At 40.8% G+C, this 16,832-nt stretch overlaps 1 protein-coding gene and 1 long non-coding RNA gene across 2 annotated transcripts in view; both read left to right on the top strand.

The window, feature by feature from the left end:
* Positions 1 to 16,832, top strand: part of LOC6546537 (titin) — a 122,271-nt gene that overhangs the window by 92,594 nt on the left and 12,845 nt on the right. Inside the window, exons 26-29 of the mRNA XM_026976633.1 lie at positions 1,866 to 5,348; positions 5,988 to 7,098; positions 7,314 to 7,538; positions 8,108 to 16,603. Of these exons, the coding sequence (XP_026832434.1) occupies positions 1,866 to 5,348; positions 5,988 to 7,098; positions 7,314 to 7,538; positions 8,108 to 16,603 (13,315 nt within the window). The remainder of the gene's footprint in view (positions 1 to 1,865; positions 5,349 to 5,987; positions 7,099 to 7,313; positions 7,539 to 8,107; positions 16,604 to 16,832) is intronic.
* On the top strand, positions 12 to 1,270 carry LOC113563879. The gene is made up of 2 exons (XR_003407653.1): positions 12 to 161; positions 1,227 to 1,270. It is a non-coding gene; the product is annotated as an uncharacterized LOC113563879 (long non-coding RNA).

Genomic DNA, 16,832 nt, shown 5'->3' with positions numbered 1-16,832 from the left:
TCCGCACTCGTGTTATCAAGAAGGTCAAGGGTGATAAGCAAGAAGTCACTAAGATTGAAACTGTCGAGGAGGACGACAAACAACCCGAAACAACGGTCACTGTTGAAGAACTTCCGTTTGAAGAAGAAAAGCCTGAAGAAATTCAGGAGCTTCCGGAGGAGGTCCACGTCTTTGAAACCATTACGGAAGATGGCAAGCCTATGAAGAAGAAGATCCGCACTCGCGTTATCAAGAAGGTCAAGGGTGACAAGCAAGAAGTCACTAAGATTGAAACTGTCGAGGAGGACGACAAACAACCCGAAACAACGGTCACCGTTGAAGAACTTCCGTTTGAAGAAGAAAAGCCTGAAGAAATTCAGGAGCTTCCGGAGGAGGTTCGCGTCGTTGAAACCATTACTGAAGATGGCAAGCCTAAGAAGAAGAAGATCCGCACTCGTGTTATCAAGAAGGTCAAGGGTGATAAGCAAGAAGTCACTAAGATTGAAACTGTCGAGGAGGACGACAAACAACCCGAAACAACGGTCACTGTTGAAGAACTTCCGTTTGAAGAAGAAAAGCCTGAAGAAATTCAGGAGCTTCCGGAGGAAGTCCACGTCGTTGAAACCATTACGGAAGATGGCAAGCCTAAAAAGAAGAAGATCCGCACTCGTGTTATCAAGAAGGTCAAGGGTGACAAGCAAGAAGTTACCAAGATTGAAACTGTCGAGGAGGACGACAAACAACCCGAAACAACGGTCACTGTTGAAGAACTTCCGTTTGAAGAAGAAAAGCCTGAAGACATTCAGGAGCTTCCGGAGGAGGTTCGCGTCATTGAAACCATTACGGAAGATGGCAAGCCTAAGAAGAAGAAGATCCGCACTCGTGTTATCAAGAAGGTCAAAGGTGATAAGCAAGAAGTCACTAAGATTGAAACTGTCGAGGAGGACGACAAACAGCCCGAAACAATAGTCACCGTTGAAGAACTTCCGTTTGAAGAAGAAAAGCCTGAAGAAATTCAGGAGCTTCCGGAGGAAGTTCGCGTCGTTGAAACCATTACCGAAGATGGCAAACCTAAGAAGAAGAAGATCCGCACTCGCGTTATCAAGAAGGTCAAGGGTGACAAGCAAGAAGTCACTAAGATTGAAACTGTCGAGGAGGACGACGAACAGCCCGAAACAACGGTCACCGTTGAAGAACTTCCGTTTGAAGAAGAAAAGCCTGAAGAAATTCAAGAGCTTCCAGAGGAGGTTCGCGTCGTTGAAACCATTACGGAAGATGGCAAGCCTAAGAAGAAGAAGATCCGCACTCGTGTTATCAAGAAGGTCAAGGGTGATAAGCAAGAAGTCACTAAGATTGAAACTGTCGAGGAGGACGACAAACAGCCCGAAACAACAGTCACCGTTGAAGAACTTCCGTTTGAAGAAGAAAAGCCTGAAGACATTCAGGAGCTTCCGGAGGAGGTTCGCGTCATTGAAACCATTACGGAAGATGGCAAGCCTAAGAAGAAGAAGATCCGCACTCGTGTTATCAAGAAGGTCAAAGGTGATAAGCAAGAAGTCACTAAGATTGAAACTGTCGAGGAGGACGACAAACAGCCCGAAACAATAGTCACCGTTGAAGAACTTCCGTTTGAAGAAGAAAAGCCTGAAGAAATTCAGGAGCTTCCGGAGGAAGTTCGCGTCGTTGAAACCATTACCGAAGATGGCAAACCTAAGAAGAAGAAGATCCGCACTCGCGTTATCAAGAAGGTCAAGGGTGACAAGCAAGAAGTCACTAAGATTGAAACTGTCGAGGAGGACGACGAACAGCCCGAAACAACGGTCACCGTTGAAGAACTTCCGTTTGAAGAAGAAAAGCCTGAAGAAATTCAAGAGCTTCCAGAGGAGGTTCGCGTCGTTGAAACCATTACGGAAGATGGCAAGCCTAAGAAGAAGAAGATCCGCACTCGTGTTATCAAGAAGGTCAAGGGTGATAAGCAAGAAGTCACTAAGATTGAAACTGTCGAGGAGGACGACAAGCAGCCCGAAACAACAGTCACCGTTGAAGAACTTCCGTTTGAAGAAGAAAAGCCTGAAGAAATTCAAGAGCTTCCGGAGGAGGTTCGCGTCGTTGAAACCATTACGGAAGATGGCAAGCCTAAGAAGAAGAAGATCCGCACTCGTGTTATCAAGAAGGTCAAGGGTGATAAGCAAGAAGTCACTAAGATTGAAACTATAGAGGAGGACGACAAACAGCCCGAAACAACAGTCACCGTTGAAGAACTTCCGTTTGAAGAAGAAAAGCCTGAAGAAATTCAAGAGCTTCCGGAGGAGGTTCGCGTCGTTGAAACCATTACAGAAGATGGCAAGCCTAAGAAGAAGAAGATCCGCACTCGTGTTATCAAGAAGGTCAAGGGTGATAAGCAAGAAGTCACTAAGATTGAAACTGTCGAGGAGGACGACAAACAGCCCGAAACAACGGTCACCGTTGAAGAACTTCCGTTTGAAGAAGAAAAGCCTGAAGACATTCAGGAGCTTCCGGAGGAGGTTCGCGTCGTTGAAACCATTACGGAAGATGGCAAGCCTAAGAAGAAGAAGATCCGCACTCGCGTTATCAAGAAGGTCAAGGGTGACAAGCAAGAAGTCACTAAGATTGAAACTGTCGAGGAGGACGACGAACAGCCCGAAACAACGGTCACCGTTGAAGAACTTCCGTTTGAAGAAGAAAAGCCTGAAGAAATTCAAGAGCTTCCGGAGGAGGTTCGCGTCGTTGAAACCATTACGGAAGATGGCAAGCCTAAGAAGAAGAAGATCCGCACTCGTGTTATCAAGAAGGTCAAGGGTGATAAGCAAGAAGTCACTAAGATTGAAACTGTCGAGGAGGACGACAAACAGCCCGAAACAACAGTCACCGTTGAAGAACTTCCGTTTGAAGAAGAAAAGCCTGAAGAAATTCAAGAGCTTCCGGAGGAGGTTCGCGTCGTTGAAACCATTACGGAAGATGGCAAGCCTAAGAAGAAGAAGATCCGCACTCGTGTTATCAAGAAGGTCAAGGGTGATAAGCAAGAAGTCACTAAGATTGAAACTATCGAGGAGGACGACAAACAGCCCGAAACAACAGTCACCGTTGAAGAACTTCCGTTTGAAGAAGAAAAGCCTGAAGAAATTCAAGAGCTTCCAGAGGAGGTTCGCGTCGTTGAAACCATTACGGAAGATGGCAAGCCTAAGAAGAAGAAGATCCGCACTCGTGTTATCAAGAAGGTCAAGGGTGATAAGCAAGAACTCACTAAGATTGAAACTGTCGAGGAGGACGACAAACAGCCCGAAACAACGGTCACCGTTGAAGAACTTCCGTTTGAAGAAGAAAAGCCTGATGAAATTCAGGAGCTTCCGGAGGAAGTTCGCGTCGTTGAAACCATTACCGAAGATGGCAAACCTAAGAAGAAGAAGATCCGCACTCGCGTTATCAAGAAGGTCAAGGGTGACAAGCAAGAAGTCACTAAGATTGAAACTGTCGAGGAGGACGACGAACAGCCCGAAACAACGGTCACCGTTGAAGAACTTCCGTTTGAAGAAGAAAAGCCTGAAGAAATTCAAGAGCTTCCGGAGGAGGTTCGCGTCGTTGAAACCATTACGGAAGATGGCAAGCCTAAGAAGAAGAAGATCCGCACTCGTGTTATCAAGAAGGTCAAGGGTGATAAGCAAGAAGTCACTAAGATTGAAACTGTCGAGGAGGACGACAAACAGCCCGAAACAACAGTCACCGTTGAAGAACTTCCGTTTGAAGAAGAAAAGCCTGAAGAAATTCAAGAGCTTCCGGAGGAGGTTCGCGTCGTTGAAACCATTACGGAAGATGGCAAGCCTAAGAAGAAGAAGATCCGCACTCGTGTTATCAAGAAGGTCAAGGGTGATAAGCAAGAAGTCACTAAGATTGAAACTATCGAGGAGGACGACAAACAGCCCGAAACAACAGTCACCGTTGAAGAACTTCCGTTTGAAGAAGAAAAGCCTGAAGAAATTCAAGAGCTTCCGGAGGAGGTTCGCGTCGTTGAAACCATTACGGAAGATGGCAAGCCTAAGAAGAAGAAGATCCGCACTCGTGTTATCAAGAAGGTCAAGGGTGATAAGCAAGAAGTCACTAAGATTGAAACTGTCGAGGAGGACGACAAACAGCCCGAAACAACGGTCACCGTTGAAGAACTTCCGTTTGAAGAAGAAAAGCCTGAAGACATTCAGGAGCTTCCGGAGGAGGTTCGCGTCGTTGAAACCATTACGGAAGATGGCAAGCCTAAGAAGAAGAAGATCCGCACTCGCGTTATCAAGAAGGTCAAGGGTGACAAGCAAGAAGTCACTAAGATTGAAACTGTCGAGGAGGACGACGAACAGCCCGAAACAACGGTCACCGTTGAAGAACTTCCGTTTGAAGAAGAAAAGCCTGAAGAAATTCAAGAGCTTCCGGAGGAGGTTCGCGTCGTTGAAACCATTACGGAAGATGGCAAGCCTAAGAAGAAGAAGATCCGCACTCGTGTTATCAAGAAGGTCAAGGGTGATAAGCAAGAAGTCACTAAGATTGAAACTGTCGAGGAGGACGACAAACAGCCCGAAACAACAGTCACCGTTGAAGAACTTCCGTTTGAAGAAGAAAAGCCTGAAGAAATTCAAGAGCTTCCGGAGGAGGTTCGCGTCGTTGAAACCATTACGGAAGATGGCAAGCCTAAGAAGAAGAAGATCCGCACTCGTGTTATCAAGAAGGTCAAGGGTGATAAGCAAGAAGTCACTAAGATTGAAACTATCGAGGAGGACGACAAACAGCCCGAAACAACAGTCACCGTTGAAGAACTTCCGTTTGAAGAAGAAAAGCCTGAAGAAATTCAAGAGCTTCCAGAGGAGGTTCGCGTCGTTGAAACCATTACGGAAGATGGCAAGCCTAAGAAGAAGAAGATCCGCACTCGTGTTATCAAGAAGGTCAAGGGTGATAAGCAAGAAGTCACTAAGATTGAAACTATCGAGGAGGACGACAAACAGCCCGAAACAACAGTCACCGTTGAAGAAGTTCCGTTTGAAGAAGAAAAGCCTGAAGAAATTCAAGAGCTTCCGGAGGAGGTTCGCGTCGTTGAAACCATTACGGAAGATGGCAAGCCTAAGAAGAAGAAGATCCGCACTCGCGTGATCAAGAAGGTCAAGGGTGACAAGCAAGAAGTTACCAAGATTGAAACTGTCGAGGAGGATGACAAACAGCCCGAAACAACAGTCACCGTTGAAGAAGTTCCGTTTGAAGAAGAAAAGCCTCAAGAAATTCAGGAGCTTCCGGAGGAGGTTCGCGTCGTTGAAACCATTACGGAAGATGGCAAGCCTAAGAAGAAGAAGATCCGCACTCGCGTGATCAAGAAGGTCAAGGGTGACAAGCAAGAAGTTACCAAGATTGAAACTGTCGAGGAGGATGACAAACAGCCCGAAACAACAGTCACTGTTGAAGAACTTCCGTTTGAAGAAGAAAAGCCTGAAGAAATTCAGGAGCTTCCAGAGGAGGTTCGCGTCGTTGAAACCATTACGGAAGATGGCAAGTCTAATAAGAAGAAGATCCGCACTCGCGTTATCAAGAAGGTCAAGGGTGATAAGCAAGAAGTTACCAAGATTGAAACTATCGAGGAGGACGACAAACAGCCCGAAACAACAGTCACCGTTGAAGAACTTCCGTTTGAAGAAGAAAAGCCTGAAGAAATTCAGGAGCTTCCGGAGGAGGTTCGCGTCGTTGAAACCATTACGGAAGATGGCAAGCCTAATAAGAAGAAGATCCGCACTCGCGTTATCAAGAAGGTCAAGGGTGATAAGCAAGAAGTTACCAAGATTGAAACTATCGAGGAGGACGACAAACAGCCCGAAACAACAGTCACCGTTGAAGAACTTCCGATTGAAGAAAAGAAGCCTGAAGAAATTGAAGAGCTTCCAGAAGAGGTTCGCGTCGTTGAAAGCATAACGGAAGATGGCAAGCCTAAGACGAAGAAGATCCGCACTCGCGTTATCAAGAAGGTCAAGGGTGATAAGCAGGAAGTCACCAAGATTGAAACGGTCGAGGAGGACGACAAGAAATCGGAAACAACGGTAACAGTCGAAGAAACTGAATTAAGTGCTCCCAGTGTAGGCAAAGTTCAACTTAAGAAAAGAGTTATCGTTCAAAAACCCGAAGACGATGTTACTGTGTTTGAATTGCCTGAGCGGAAATCAGTTATACTTTCAGAAAAAGAAGATGGAACTCCGACCAAAACTGTTATTAAAACAAGAATCATTAAAAAGATTCAAGGGCCGAACATGGAGGTCACAAAAGTTGAAACCGTTGAGGAATATGAAAAAGCACCACAAACTAAAGTATCAGTAGAAAAGTTCAATATGCCATTCCCGGAACTTCCTGAAGAAAGACTATCTGAAGTAGTTTTGTTACCTGATGAAGTTTTTGAGTCTGAAGCTGTTGATGATGAAGGACGTTTAAAAATTATTAAAACCAAGAAGCGTATCATTAAAAAACCTGCACTGGATAATACTGAAGAAGTAACTGAAATAGGAATTATTGAACAAGACAATACGGAGCCTATATATTCAGTTAAAATACAAGAACGACCCTTAACTGAATCGAAGCCAGAGGACGGTAAATTAATCGAGTTGCCCGAACATGTTACAGAACTAAAAGTAATTTTGCCTGATGGGACGAAGAAGAAAAAGACCGTTAAATCGAGAGCTTTCAAAAAGAGCCTTGACGATGATCTTGACGAAGTTACAACTATCCATATAATAGAGGAGGAGGATAAGGAACCACTAACAACAGTAAACATAGAAGTTGTGCCTTCTGATGAGATATCAATCGCGCCTATACCGATAGAAGAACTTCCCGAGGAAACCGTATTTACCGAAGAATTAGACGAGAATAAGAAGCCAAAGAAGAAAACTACCAAAACACGCACATTTAAAAAGCGAGGTCCAGATGACGATGAATATTTCCAAATTCAAACAATAGATGAAGAGGGCTTGGAGCCCATGTCGCTTATTCGAGTTGTTAGCGATGAAAATATTGCTGATATTATCGATATTAGTAAACTTGATGATGAAAAGGTTACAAAACACAAACAAAAGCCACACAAGCATAAGGGTAAGAACACAAAGAAACACAATTCAAACACTCAATTAGCAAAAACCATTAAAAATGAAGTATACGCAAGACATCTTTTTTTCTTCCACTTTTTATTTCACAATTGTTTTGTTATATATCTTTGTTATTATTTAATACTTAAAATAGGCCTTCAATAACATATTTTTTTGATCATTTTACAAAACACAAACAAACATAAAAATGCCTTAATACAGTGGATAAACCAATGGACGATAACACAGAAACGGAACACCCAGTTTACATTACGACATTTAAGTCTGTACAACACGAAGATGGAGAAACAACCATACAAACTGAAAACAAGCGAATTTCTCAGGAGGAAGGCATCGTTGTTGAGGAAGTCCTCAGCGATACAGAACTCATTCCAGAAGACAAAACACAATTACACCTTGAAATAACCGAAGTCAGCGAACCAACAGGTGATTTTTTCTTTATAAACACGTATTTTTTATATGTATACATATACAAACAAATATATAGGTAACTTTCAATGTTTGAAAAATTTGAGGTTCACACAATTTATCAGGCTAGGATTTATAGGCATAACTTTCATAAAATTTATACGTAACAAAACTGCATACACGGAAACATGATCGATATTTTGTAATAATTATATCTACTAACTAACTTATTTTATGTACGTGGGACGTTAATTTAAAACTATATACCATTGAGTCTAATACGTACATGGGTTAAACTTTTACAAACTAAATATAATTCGCAAATAGAAAGAAAAATATGTTTTCTATCCTTTTAAGTGGTTAATCCTTTTTAAGTATTTTGTAAATATTTTTTATAATTTGGTTTTGGTTTATAAAAGAGTAACCCACAATTTAATAAAAGCAATTCTCTAACGAACTCATCTCTAAGCGCAAAACTTTGTTCTATATACAAAGTTTGTGCGTTGTAAAGCATTATATAAAATGCAAATATAAATTTAAAAATTAGTTTAGTGCTAACACAAAACACATAATTTTTTCTTAAACAGACCAATACTACAAAGAGTACACTATCACTGAACCTGAAGAGGCAAGTGCAGACGCTATACAAAAACCAACTAAAGACAAAACACCAAAACAGAAAAAGACACTAGAAACTCCAATTGAGGAAGTTGACGAGACTGTTATCGTTGAAGAGGGTACAGAGGAACAGACTGACAAGACAGCTATACAACGAAAGCCAAAAAAGGTTAAGGGTAACGTACAGGTAGATGTTGTTGATGAGAAACCAATTGAAAAGAAGGAAAAGGCAAAAAAGAAAGTGGTCAAAACAAAACGAGATGAAATGGATGACTACATACAATTTCTCATACACCAAGAAATTCCAAAGACTGTACTACAACCGTACCAACGCACCGAAATGGAACTTCCACAAAGAGCACGTAGTGACTCTTCTTTTAAACAACCAGTCAAGCTTACTCCAATGAAAATTGAAAAAGTCGAGATTAAAAAGCCCAAAATGGTTGAAATAAGTTCGGTAGTAGAGTTCCCACAAATGCTCAAACTTAAAGCCCCAAAACAACGTCCTCAGGAAGAGAAAAAGAAGAAGGAAGCTTCATTCAAAAACAAAAAACTTAAGAGCTGGATTAGATTTGTACCATATGCACCATACTGCTTCCCATATGTAGTTACCGAATTAGAAACTAATCGCGAGGTAGGCGAACTTTCACGAAATGTTGATGAAGCGGAAGAGGTATTGAAATTGCGTCCAAGGAAATTTAAGCATTCAAAGCCCGAAAAGGCTGAACTCGAAGAAGTCGATCTAGATGCATTGGAATCTGATCATTCCGAGAAGTCTAACAAGGAACTATTACAACCGAAATATAAACGCGCCAAAAAGCAAAAGAGCGAAACTCCAGAAGAACCAAGGAAACTTAAGCTTGGTAAGGGTAAAATTCCACAAAACGAGGAAGCTTCTGAGGAAGTGCATTTGAAACCAGTTAAGCTTGATATCGCAGAGATTAAAGATGATGAGAAGCCAGTTAAAGCACACGAAGAGGAAGTTGTTAAGAAGAAGGCCAAAAAGAGCTCCAAGCCTGAAGAAGGACTTCAGTTTGAACCTATTGAATTTAAAGACATGGAGTCAACGTCTGAGATCCCAGAAGAATCCGACACATCACTTTCTGTAGAAAGTGCTTTCACGCAGGAGAAACCTATAAATAAAAAGAAAAAGAAGGTAACTCCTAGTCAAAAGGGAAATCAGTACGAAATATTACCAGGGGAACCAAGGGAACTTGAAGAAAGCCCAGAAAATTACCTTAATCTGCGCAAACGACAAGGTGAAAGGCCTGACAATGAAATGACAGATATTAAGCTCAAACCATTTTATAAGTTCGAACTGCTTGATCTGGAACCAGAAGGGGTCCAAGCTGAAACAGTAACTTTTAGTCAAACAATATCAAAGGAACCCAAGAAAAAGAGAAAGATTAAGGTTAAGACGGAAGAAGAAGATAACACGATTGAAATCGTACCTCTTTCTCCTGTGGATAACGATGAACCAATCTTTGAAATTACAGTCACAAGCTCAGAAATTCTTCAAGGTGACGCCAAAGCAAAAACACTTGTTAAGAAAAAGGTAAAGCGAATGAACAAACATGAATTGGATGATTTTGTCACAGAGTTACAAGAGGAGCCAAATCAGAAGGTCTATGAGACTATCATGTCTGATTTCTATGAGGTAAAGTTGACCGAATTGCCGGCAGAGACGGATAAAGATATGCCTAAGAAACGCAGGTTAAGACATGAAAAGGGCGATGAAGTGCAAGTTTTGGAAATTGTCGAAGGCTTGATAGCCCCCGGTGTAGAACCTTTCTATGAAATAACTGTAATATCTAGTGAAAATACGGAAGAAGAAAGTGGAGAGATGACAACTGACAAGATAAAAAAGAAATCGCGGAGAATTAAAAAAAATGAGCTCGATGCCTATATACAGCAGTTGATCAATGCCGAAATCCCAGTAACAGAACTAGAAAAATATGAAAAAATCGATGTAGATGGTAAAGCGAAAAAACCTAAAAAGCAAAAGCCAAAAGCTGAAAAACCAATTATTGATGAAGGCGAAACTCTTCAAGTTGGAGTCACAGATCATGAGCCAACCAAAAAATTAAAAACAAAAAAACCGGAGTTAAAGAAAATGGTAAAAGAAAAAGAATTTGATGATCACGAAGGAGTTCCACAATACGATGAGTTCCTTATCAACAAGATTGAGTCGGAACGTCCTCAAGATGAAAACATTGAAGGAACAGAAGAAGAAATCTTGCCGGTCGTAGATAAAGTCTTGGCAGATTTAAGTGATTGTCTACCTTTTGTGGTTGTTGAGGAAGATTTGAGGAATATGCCATCGGACCATGATGAATTTCCTTTAGAAGATGAGAAAATACTAAGGAAACGAAAGGTCAGAGCTAAGAAGGACTCCAAACTATACGAAATCGAAATAATTGAAACCGAAAAACCAGATGACAAACCTGATGACGAAAGGGTTATAGTTATAACGACAGAAGTTTCTGGTGATACAATCGACGGACCCGCTTCATCTAGTACTGAGGCACCAAAAAAATCTGTCAGAAAAGTGAAGAAAGAGAAGCTGAAGGAATTCATTGTCAATGTAGTCGAGGAAGCCCCATTAGATCACGTCTCTGAAATATGTGAAGGTGTTTCAAGACCTCCTGACAGAGAAAGCTCGGAGAAAGAGGATATTAGTTCATTTACAACTACGGTAATTGACGACCAAATAGTAGAACCTTTGCTGCCCGAAGAAACAAAACCGGTGGACGATGCTCGCATGCCAAAACATAAGAAAAAGAAAACTGATAATCAGCAAAAGATAAAAACAGTCGAATTTGAACCTACTCAATCTTCAGAAGATTCAACGATCACGGAATATACTCCAACGATTTCAGAACATGATGAAAATCCTCAAACGGACGAATATTTGGTAGAAGTGAAAGATAGTTTGCCAAAATCCAAAAAGAAATCTTTAAGGAAGCAAAAGGAGGAATCTCTCGCTGGGCCTATATCGCTTTACACCATTCGTATTGAGGAGTTGACTCCGGAAACAGTCACCGAAAAAATAGATGAACACGGTACGGAAATTGTACGTGTTATTAACAAAAGAAAAATCAAAAAGAAAGAGGGACCGAGGGAATATCTAATCGAAGTTACTGAAACATATGAAGATAACAAGCCAGAAGCCGATGTTTTTATTCGGACGACTGAGACAACGCCATCAATTGATTCCAAGCCTCAGGAGGACCACAAGATACAAGTCGTACAGAAGAAGAAGCCAAAGACCGAAAACTTGGACAATTATATTATAAAACTGATAGATCAAGAAATTCCTCAGTTAGATCATGAAGAATTTAAAGCTACTATACTGGAGACCTCTCCAGAGTTTAAAAAGGGAAAGAAAATTAAGAAACATCACAAAAAAACTACCGAGGTTATTGACGGCATACCGATTACAGTATTTGAGGTAACAATACAAGAGAGTGATATTGATGAAGATGATTATAAGCCAGATCAATACACTTTAAAGGAAACCGATAATGAGGATGCAGAGGAGGCTCCCACAGATCTGAAAATCAAAGTCTCAGAAGGAAAGCCTAAATCAATGAAAGAAAAATCGTTAAAGTTCAAAATAGCTGAAGAAGACAAACCTCAACCAGTAATTGAAGATATCTCGGAGGATGTGGAAGTTGTACAAATTATAGAAGAAGACGGCTCACCAAAACACATTGAAATTAAGAAAAGGAAGGTTTCCCGCAAACATGGTCCAAAAGAACAAATCTTTGAAATTACCGAGAAAAAAACTGGTGATGAACCTTTAGCTGAAGTAACAATTGTAGAAGTAACAGAAGAAGGCTTATATAAAGACATTGAGATACCTAAAGAAAAGAAAACAGTAAAGAAATCGAAAAAACTGAAGCCTGAAGATATCCAAAGCTATGTCATTAATGTTCTGGAAGAGTTTAATGAACCTCAATGGCATGCAAATGCCGAAAAACCAATTATTGAGGACATTGCAGAATCCGTTGAAATTGTTCCAGTTACTGAAGAAGATGGCACAACCAAGGAAGTTGAGGTTAAGAAGAAAAAGGTTTCCCGCAAACAAGGTACGAAACAACAAGTTTTTGAAATCATCGAAACGAAAACTAGTGACGAACCTTTGGCTGAAGTTACAATCCTCGAGCTAAGTGGTGACAAGTCTCAAGAAGACATTATTCTGCCTAAGGGAAAGAAACCAATCAAGAAAACAATGAAACTGAAGCCTGAAGACGTCGAAAGCTATGTCGTTAATGTTTTAGAAGAGTTTAGTGAGCCTCAAAACTTTGAGAGAACTACTGATGAAGAGGCACTTGAAACTAGAACAAAAAGCAAGAAGCCTAAGAAGCCGATTGAGAAACCACTAGAAAATGTTATTCTTATAGAAGAAATGGCACCTGAAACGGTTATAGAAAATATTGTAAACGAAGAGGGAGAGAAAGTAAAACAAGTTAAGACAACCAAGAAACTTAAGAAAAAGGAAGGCCCTAAAGAGTATCTCATTGAAATAAAGGAAACGTATGAAGAAAACAAGCCAGAGGGCGACATTGAAATAACTACTACGGAGTTGGCTCCTGAGAACTCTCCTGATGCCTCTGGTGATCAACCAGTAACTGTTATCCAGAAAGTGAAAAAGAAGAAGCCTGTTAAAGACGATCTTGACAGATACATACAGCAGTTAATCGAACAGGAAATCACAAAAACCCCTCTAGAAGAATATGAGCCAACCGAAATGGATTCGAAGAAGAAGCCCAAGAAGAAGGTTAAATCTCACAACAAAAAAACCATTGAAGTTGTTGATGGGTTACCAGTTACCATTCATGAGTTCAATGTGGAGGACATAGTTCCAGAACCAGAGGACAAGGAAAAACCAGAAAATTTGTTAGAGGAAATCAAGGAAATACCACAACTGCCAGACGATTCTTCCAATTACCTTATTAACATTTCTGATGAATTTTGTAAAGCTGATAAGCAAATAGAACAGCCTACTGAGGAGGAACCCAAGAAAAAGGAAAAGCCGTTAAAAAAGAAAAAGGTCGTTGAGAGTCCTGTTTCCTTGGAAGCATTTGATCACACCGTTGAAGTCGTTGCTGAACCCACGCTGGATGGAACTGTTAAGGAAGTAACTGTCAAGAAACGCAAGGTATCGCGTAGAAAGGGGTCTAAGGATCACATCTTTGAAATTACGGAAACAACAAGTGAAGATCGGCCCACGGCTGAAGTTACAGTAGTTGAGTTGACCAGCGACGAAATCATAGCTTCTGAAGATAAACCGAAGTATGAAAGGAAGATTGTTAAAAAACCAAAGCAGTTAAAGAAGGATGACGTGGAAGAGTATATAGTTAATATTATCGAAGAATTCATAGAGCCAATTCCAGTTGGCCTAGTTGAAGGTGAAGTAGAAAAAGTCCTGGATGAAAAAACTAAAAAGCCGAAGAAATCTCCAACAACGTACATAGCCACAGAACAAGAAGACATAGATAACAATGTCACTGCGTTGGTTAAGGAAGACTTAGAGCAAACGATTGAGTACGGTTTAGAAAAGCTTTCAAAATCCCCTGAATATACCATCAGTGTTGAAGAAGAACCCGTGGGTGAAGAACAAAAACAACCTAAGCCCAAAAAGATAAGCAAGCCTAAGTCCATGAAGCAGCCTTCTGTTGAAAAAAGCCTAGACTATCTTGTTCGGGTGGTATCTGAAGAAAGCATAAATGATGAACCAGTCCCTGAAGATTATGTGGTAATTGAAGCTGCAGAAGATAAACCTTCTGAAGAACAAACTTTCCATGTAGAAGAAATCGAAAACGAAGCAGTGGAAAAAGATGTTACCGACGACAAGGGAGAAACGACAAAGCAAAGTGTAACCAAAAGAAAAATCAAAAAGCAGGTTGGCCCCAAGGAAGAAATTATTGAAATTGTGGAAACTAAGACAGGTGATACTCCAGAGTATGAAGTCATTGTAACTACCGAAGAGGTTCAAGAAACCAGCGAAGAAGCTCCAGAGGAGAAAAAACCGAAAACGGTCCGCAAAGCTAAAAAGATTCCAAAAGACGATCTTCAGGATTATATTCAGAAGCTTATTGAGCAAGATATTCCAAAAACAGAATTGGAAAAATATGAAAAAATTGATTTGGACGAGCCCGTAAAAATGAAAAGAAAGCCAATCAAAAAGGTCAAGCAATCTGAGGAACAACCAACAAAGGAAACTCAAGAGCCAGTGGAGGAAAAGCCGGTTGTGAAGATTTCTGAATATCCTGAAGCTGTCACTGACGAACCAATGCTAACGATTTCTGTTAAGGAATTTGTTCCAGAAAAGACAGAAGAAAAGCCATTCGAAATAGTAGTACTTGAAGAAACGGTAGAAACAAAGCGTGAACCAGATGAAGAAGGAATCGTAAGAGAAAAGGTGGTTAAGACTAAAAAGATAAAGCAGAATAGAGGCTCTGTGGAAATGGTTCATGACATAGTCGAGGAAGTCGATAAGGATACAAACGAATCTGTAATAACAGTCACGACCACCGTTCCAAAGGAGACAGCTGATCAGGAAGAACAGCCAGTAAAACAAAAACGTACAAAGAGAATTAAGAAAGACGAAGTTGAAGACTTTATTAAACGAGTTATTGAAGAGGAGGCACCACAGCCGGATGAGCCCGTGGACGTAGTGGTTATCGAGGATTTGGTTCCCAAACCAAGTTCTGAGAAGAGGAAAAAGAAGCCAATAAAAGAAAAGCAATCTTCCATTGAGGAAGAAACGCCTCACCAGGATAAAGTTACGTTCATTGAGTCTCTTCCGGAGGACTCTCCAGCTAGTGATGATCTTATAACTGTGGTGGATTCAGTACCAATCGAAGAAGAACCAGAAAGTAAAGTAAACCAGATTGACGATACTAAGAAACCCGAGAAGAAAAAGAAACCGAAGTCTTCAGCTGTAAATCAAACGAAAGAACTACTAGAGGACACTGTTGAACAGCCTTTGGATGTTTTACAGAAGGATTCTGAGGTGGAAAAACCAGATGTTCAGGAATTCTTTGTTTCTGTTAAGGAAGACGAACAAAAACGTATTCAACCTGAAACGAAGAAATCTTCTAAAATAACAGCAGAACAACCAAAACAGCCTTCTATGGAACAATACGAAATTTCAGTAAAGGAACAAGTGTTGGAACCTGAAGAAGAAAAGCCGTTTACAGTTCAGGTTATTCAGAGCGAAACAAACGTAGAAGAAACCAAAGATGACACTGGAAAAGTACATAAGCAAGTTACTACAAAACGAATGCTACGACGACCCGACGGCGAAGGTGAAATAGAGATTATTGAGGTTGTTAGGGATGATCAGCCTGAGGCGGAAATAACTATTGTGGAGTATGAACCAGAACATGTAAGCCAAGATGAAAAACCCAAAGAACCTAAAAAGAAAACGAGGAAGGTTAAAAAGGATGACATACATGACTACATACAAAAGTTAATAGACTTGGAAACTCCAAAGACGAAGCTGGAAAGGTATGAAAAAATCGAATTCGAACCAGTTGTCAAGGATAAGCCATTGGATAGCCTGATTGACGTTGTGGACGAGACGCCCATTGAAGTGCCGAAAAAAGATAAAAAGCCCAAGTCTAAGGAAGTTCCAAAAGAGGAAACTCCTGTTCCGGATCAATATGCAACGGTCAAAGTGGTCGAAGAAGAAGCTCCTGAGCAACCCGAAATACCAGTCCAAATTCTAGAAGTTCAGCCAGCAGAGGTAGATGTTAAAGAGGTTATAACTAAAGACGGCAAGCCGGGTCATGAAAAGACTACTAAGCGTGTTTTAAAGAAGTTGGGACCCGAGGAACAAACAACTTTCAAGATTACAACGATTGAAAGTGAGGATAATGACTCGGTTACAGTTATTGTTGACGAAGAACCTGAAATAGTTCCCATACAGTCTACCGAAGAACATCCAGAACAGCCTGAAGAAAAACTAGCTCCAAAACCCAAGAAAACTGTAAGAAAGGTTAAAAAGGACGACTTACACGAATACGTAAAGAAACTAATTGAAGAAGAAATTCCTAAGGTAGACCTTGAAAAATATGAAAAGGTAGAAATGCCAGAAAAACCTGTAAAACAAGCTCCTTCTGAAACCATTTCGGAAGAAACAAAACCTGAAAAATCGCAACCATTATCAATAGCACACGATACCACGAAACCCAAGAAAACTAAAACTCCTAAGCCAAAGACAGAAGACGCAGACCAGCAAGTACCGGACGAACCGACAGAGACCACTGTAGACACCACTGACATACCAGAGTTTACACCAACCCAAATTGCACAGCCCGAGGACACAGCCACTGCACAAATTACACCAAGCGCACAAGATGAGAAATCTACTCAAGATGACACTAAAGATACAATTCAGAAAACAGTTAAACATAAGAAAACAAAACCAGACACACAAAAAAGCGTTGAAACAAGTAAGTTACCAGAAGGGAGTTTTTGGAGCCACCAAATCCTGCCGCAGTACCTTCTGCTCCTTTGTCTGTGTCTTTCGCATTTGTTTATTCCCCCTGAATCAACGTTGATTTCCAATTGTTACGCCTATTCCCACCTATATTTCTCTTCTCTTTCTCGCTGTTGAATTTCGGATCTCTTAATTTGAGTCATTTTAATTGCGGTCCTAATCTCTTCCAGTTAACCAGTCCC

This window comes from Drosophila erecta, unplaced genomic scaffold, assembly GCF_003286155.1.
Source record: "Drosophila erecta strain 14021-0224.00,06,07 unplaced genomic scaffold, DereRS2 tig00000021-arrow-pilon, whole genome shotgun sequence".
Taxonomy (NCBI): Eukaryota; Metazoa; Arthropoda; class Insecta; order Diptera; family Drosophilidae; genus Drosophila; species Drosophila erecta.
The sequence above is the reverse complement of the archived record's forward strand: the minus strand, read 5'-3'. Positions and strand labels throughout refer to the sequence as shown.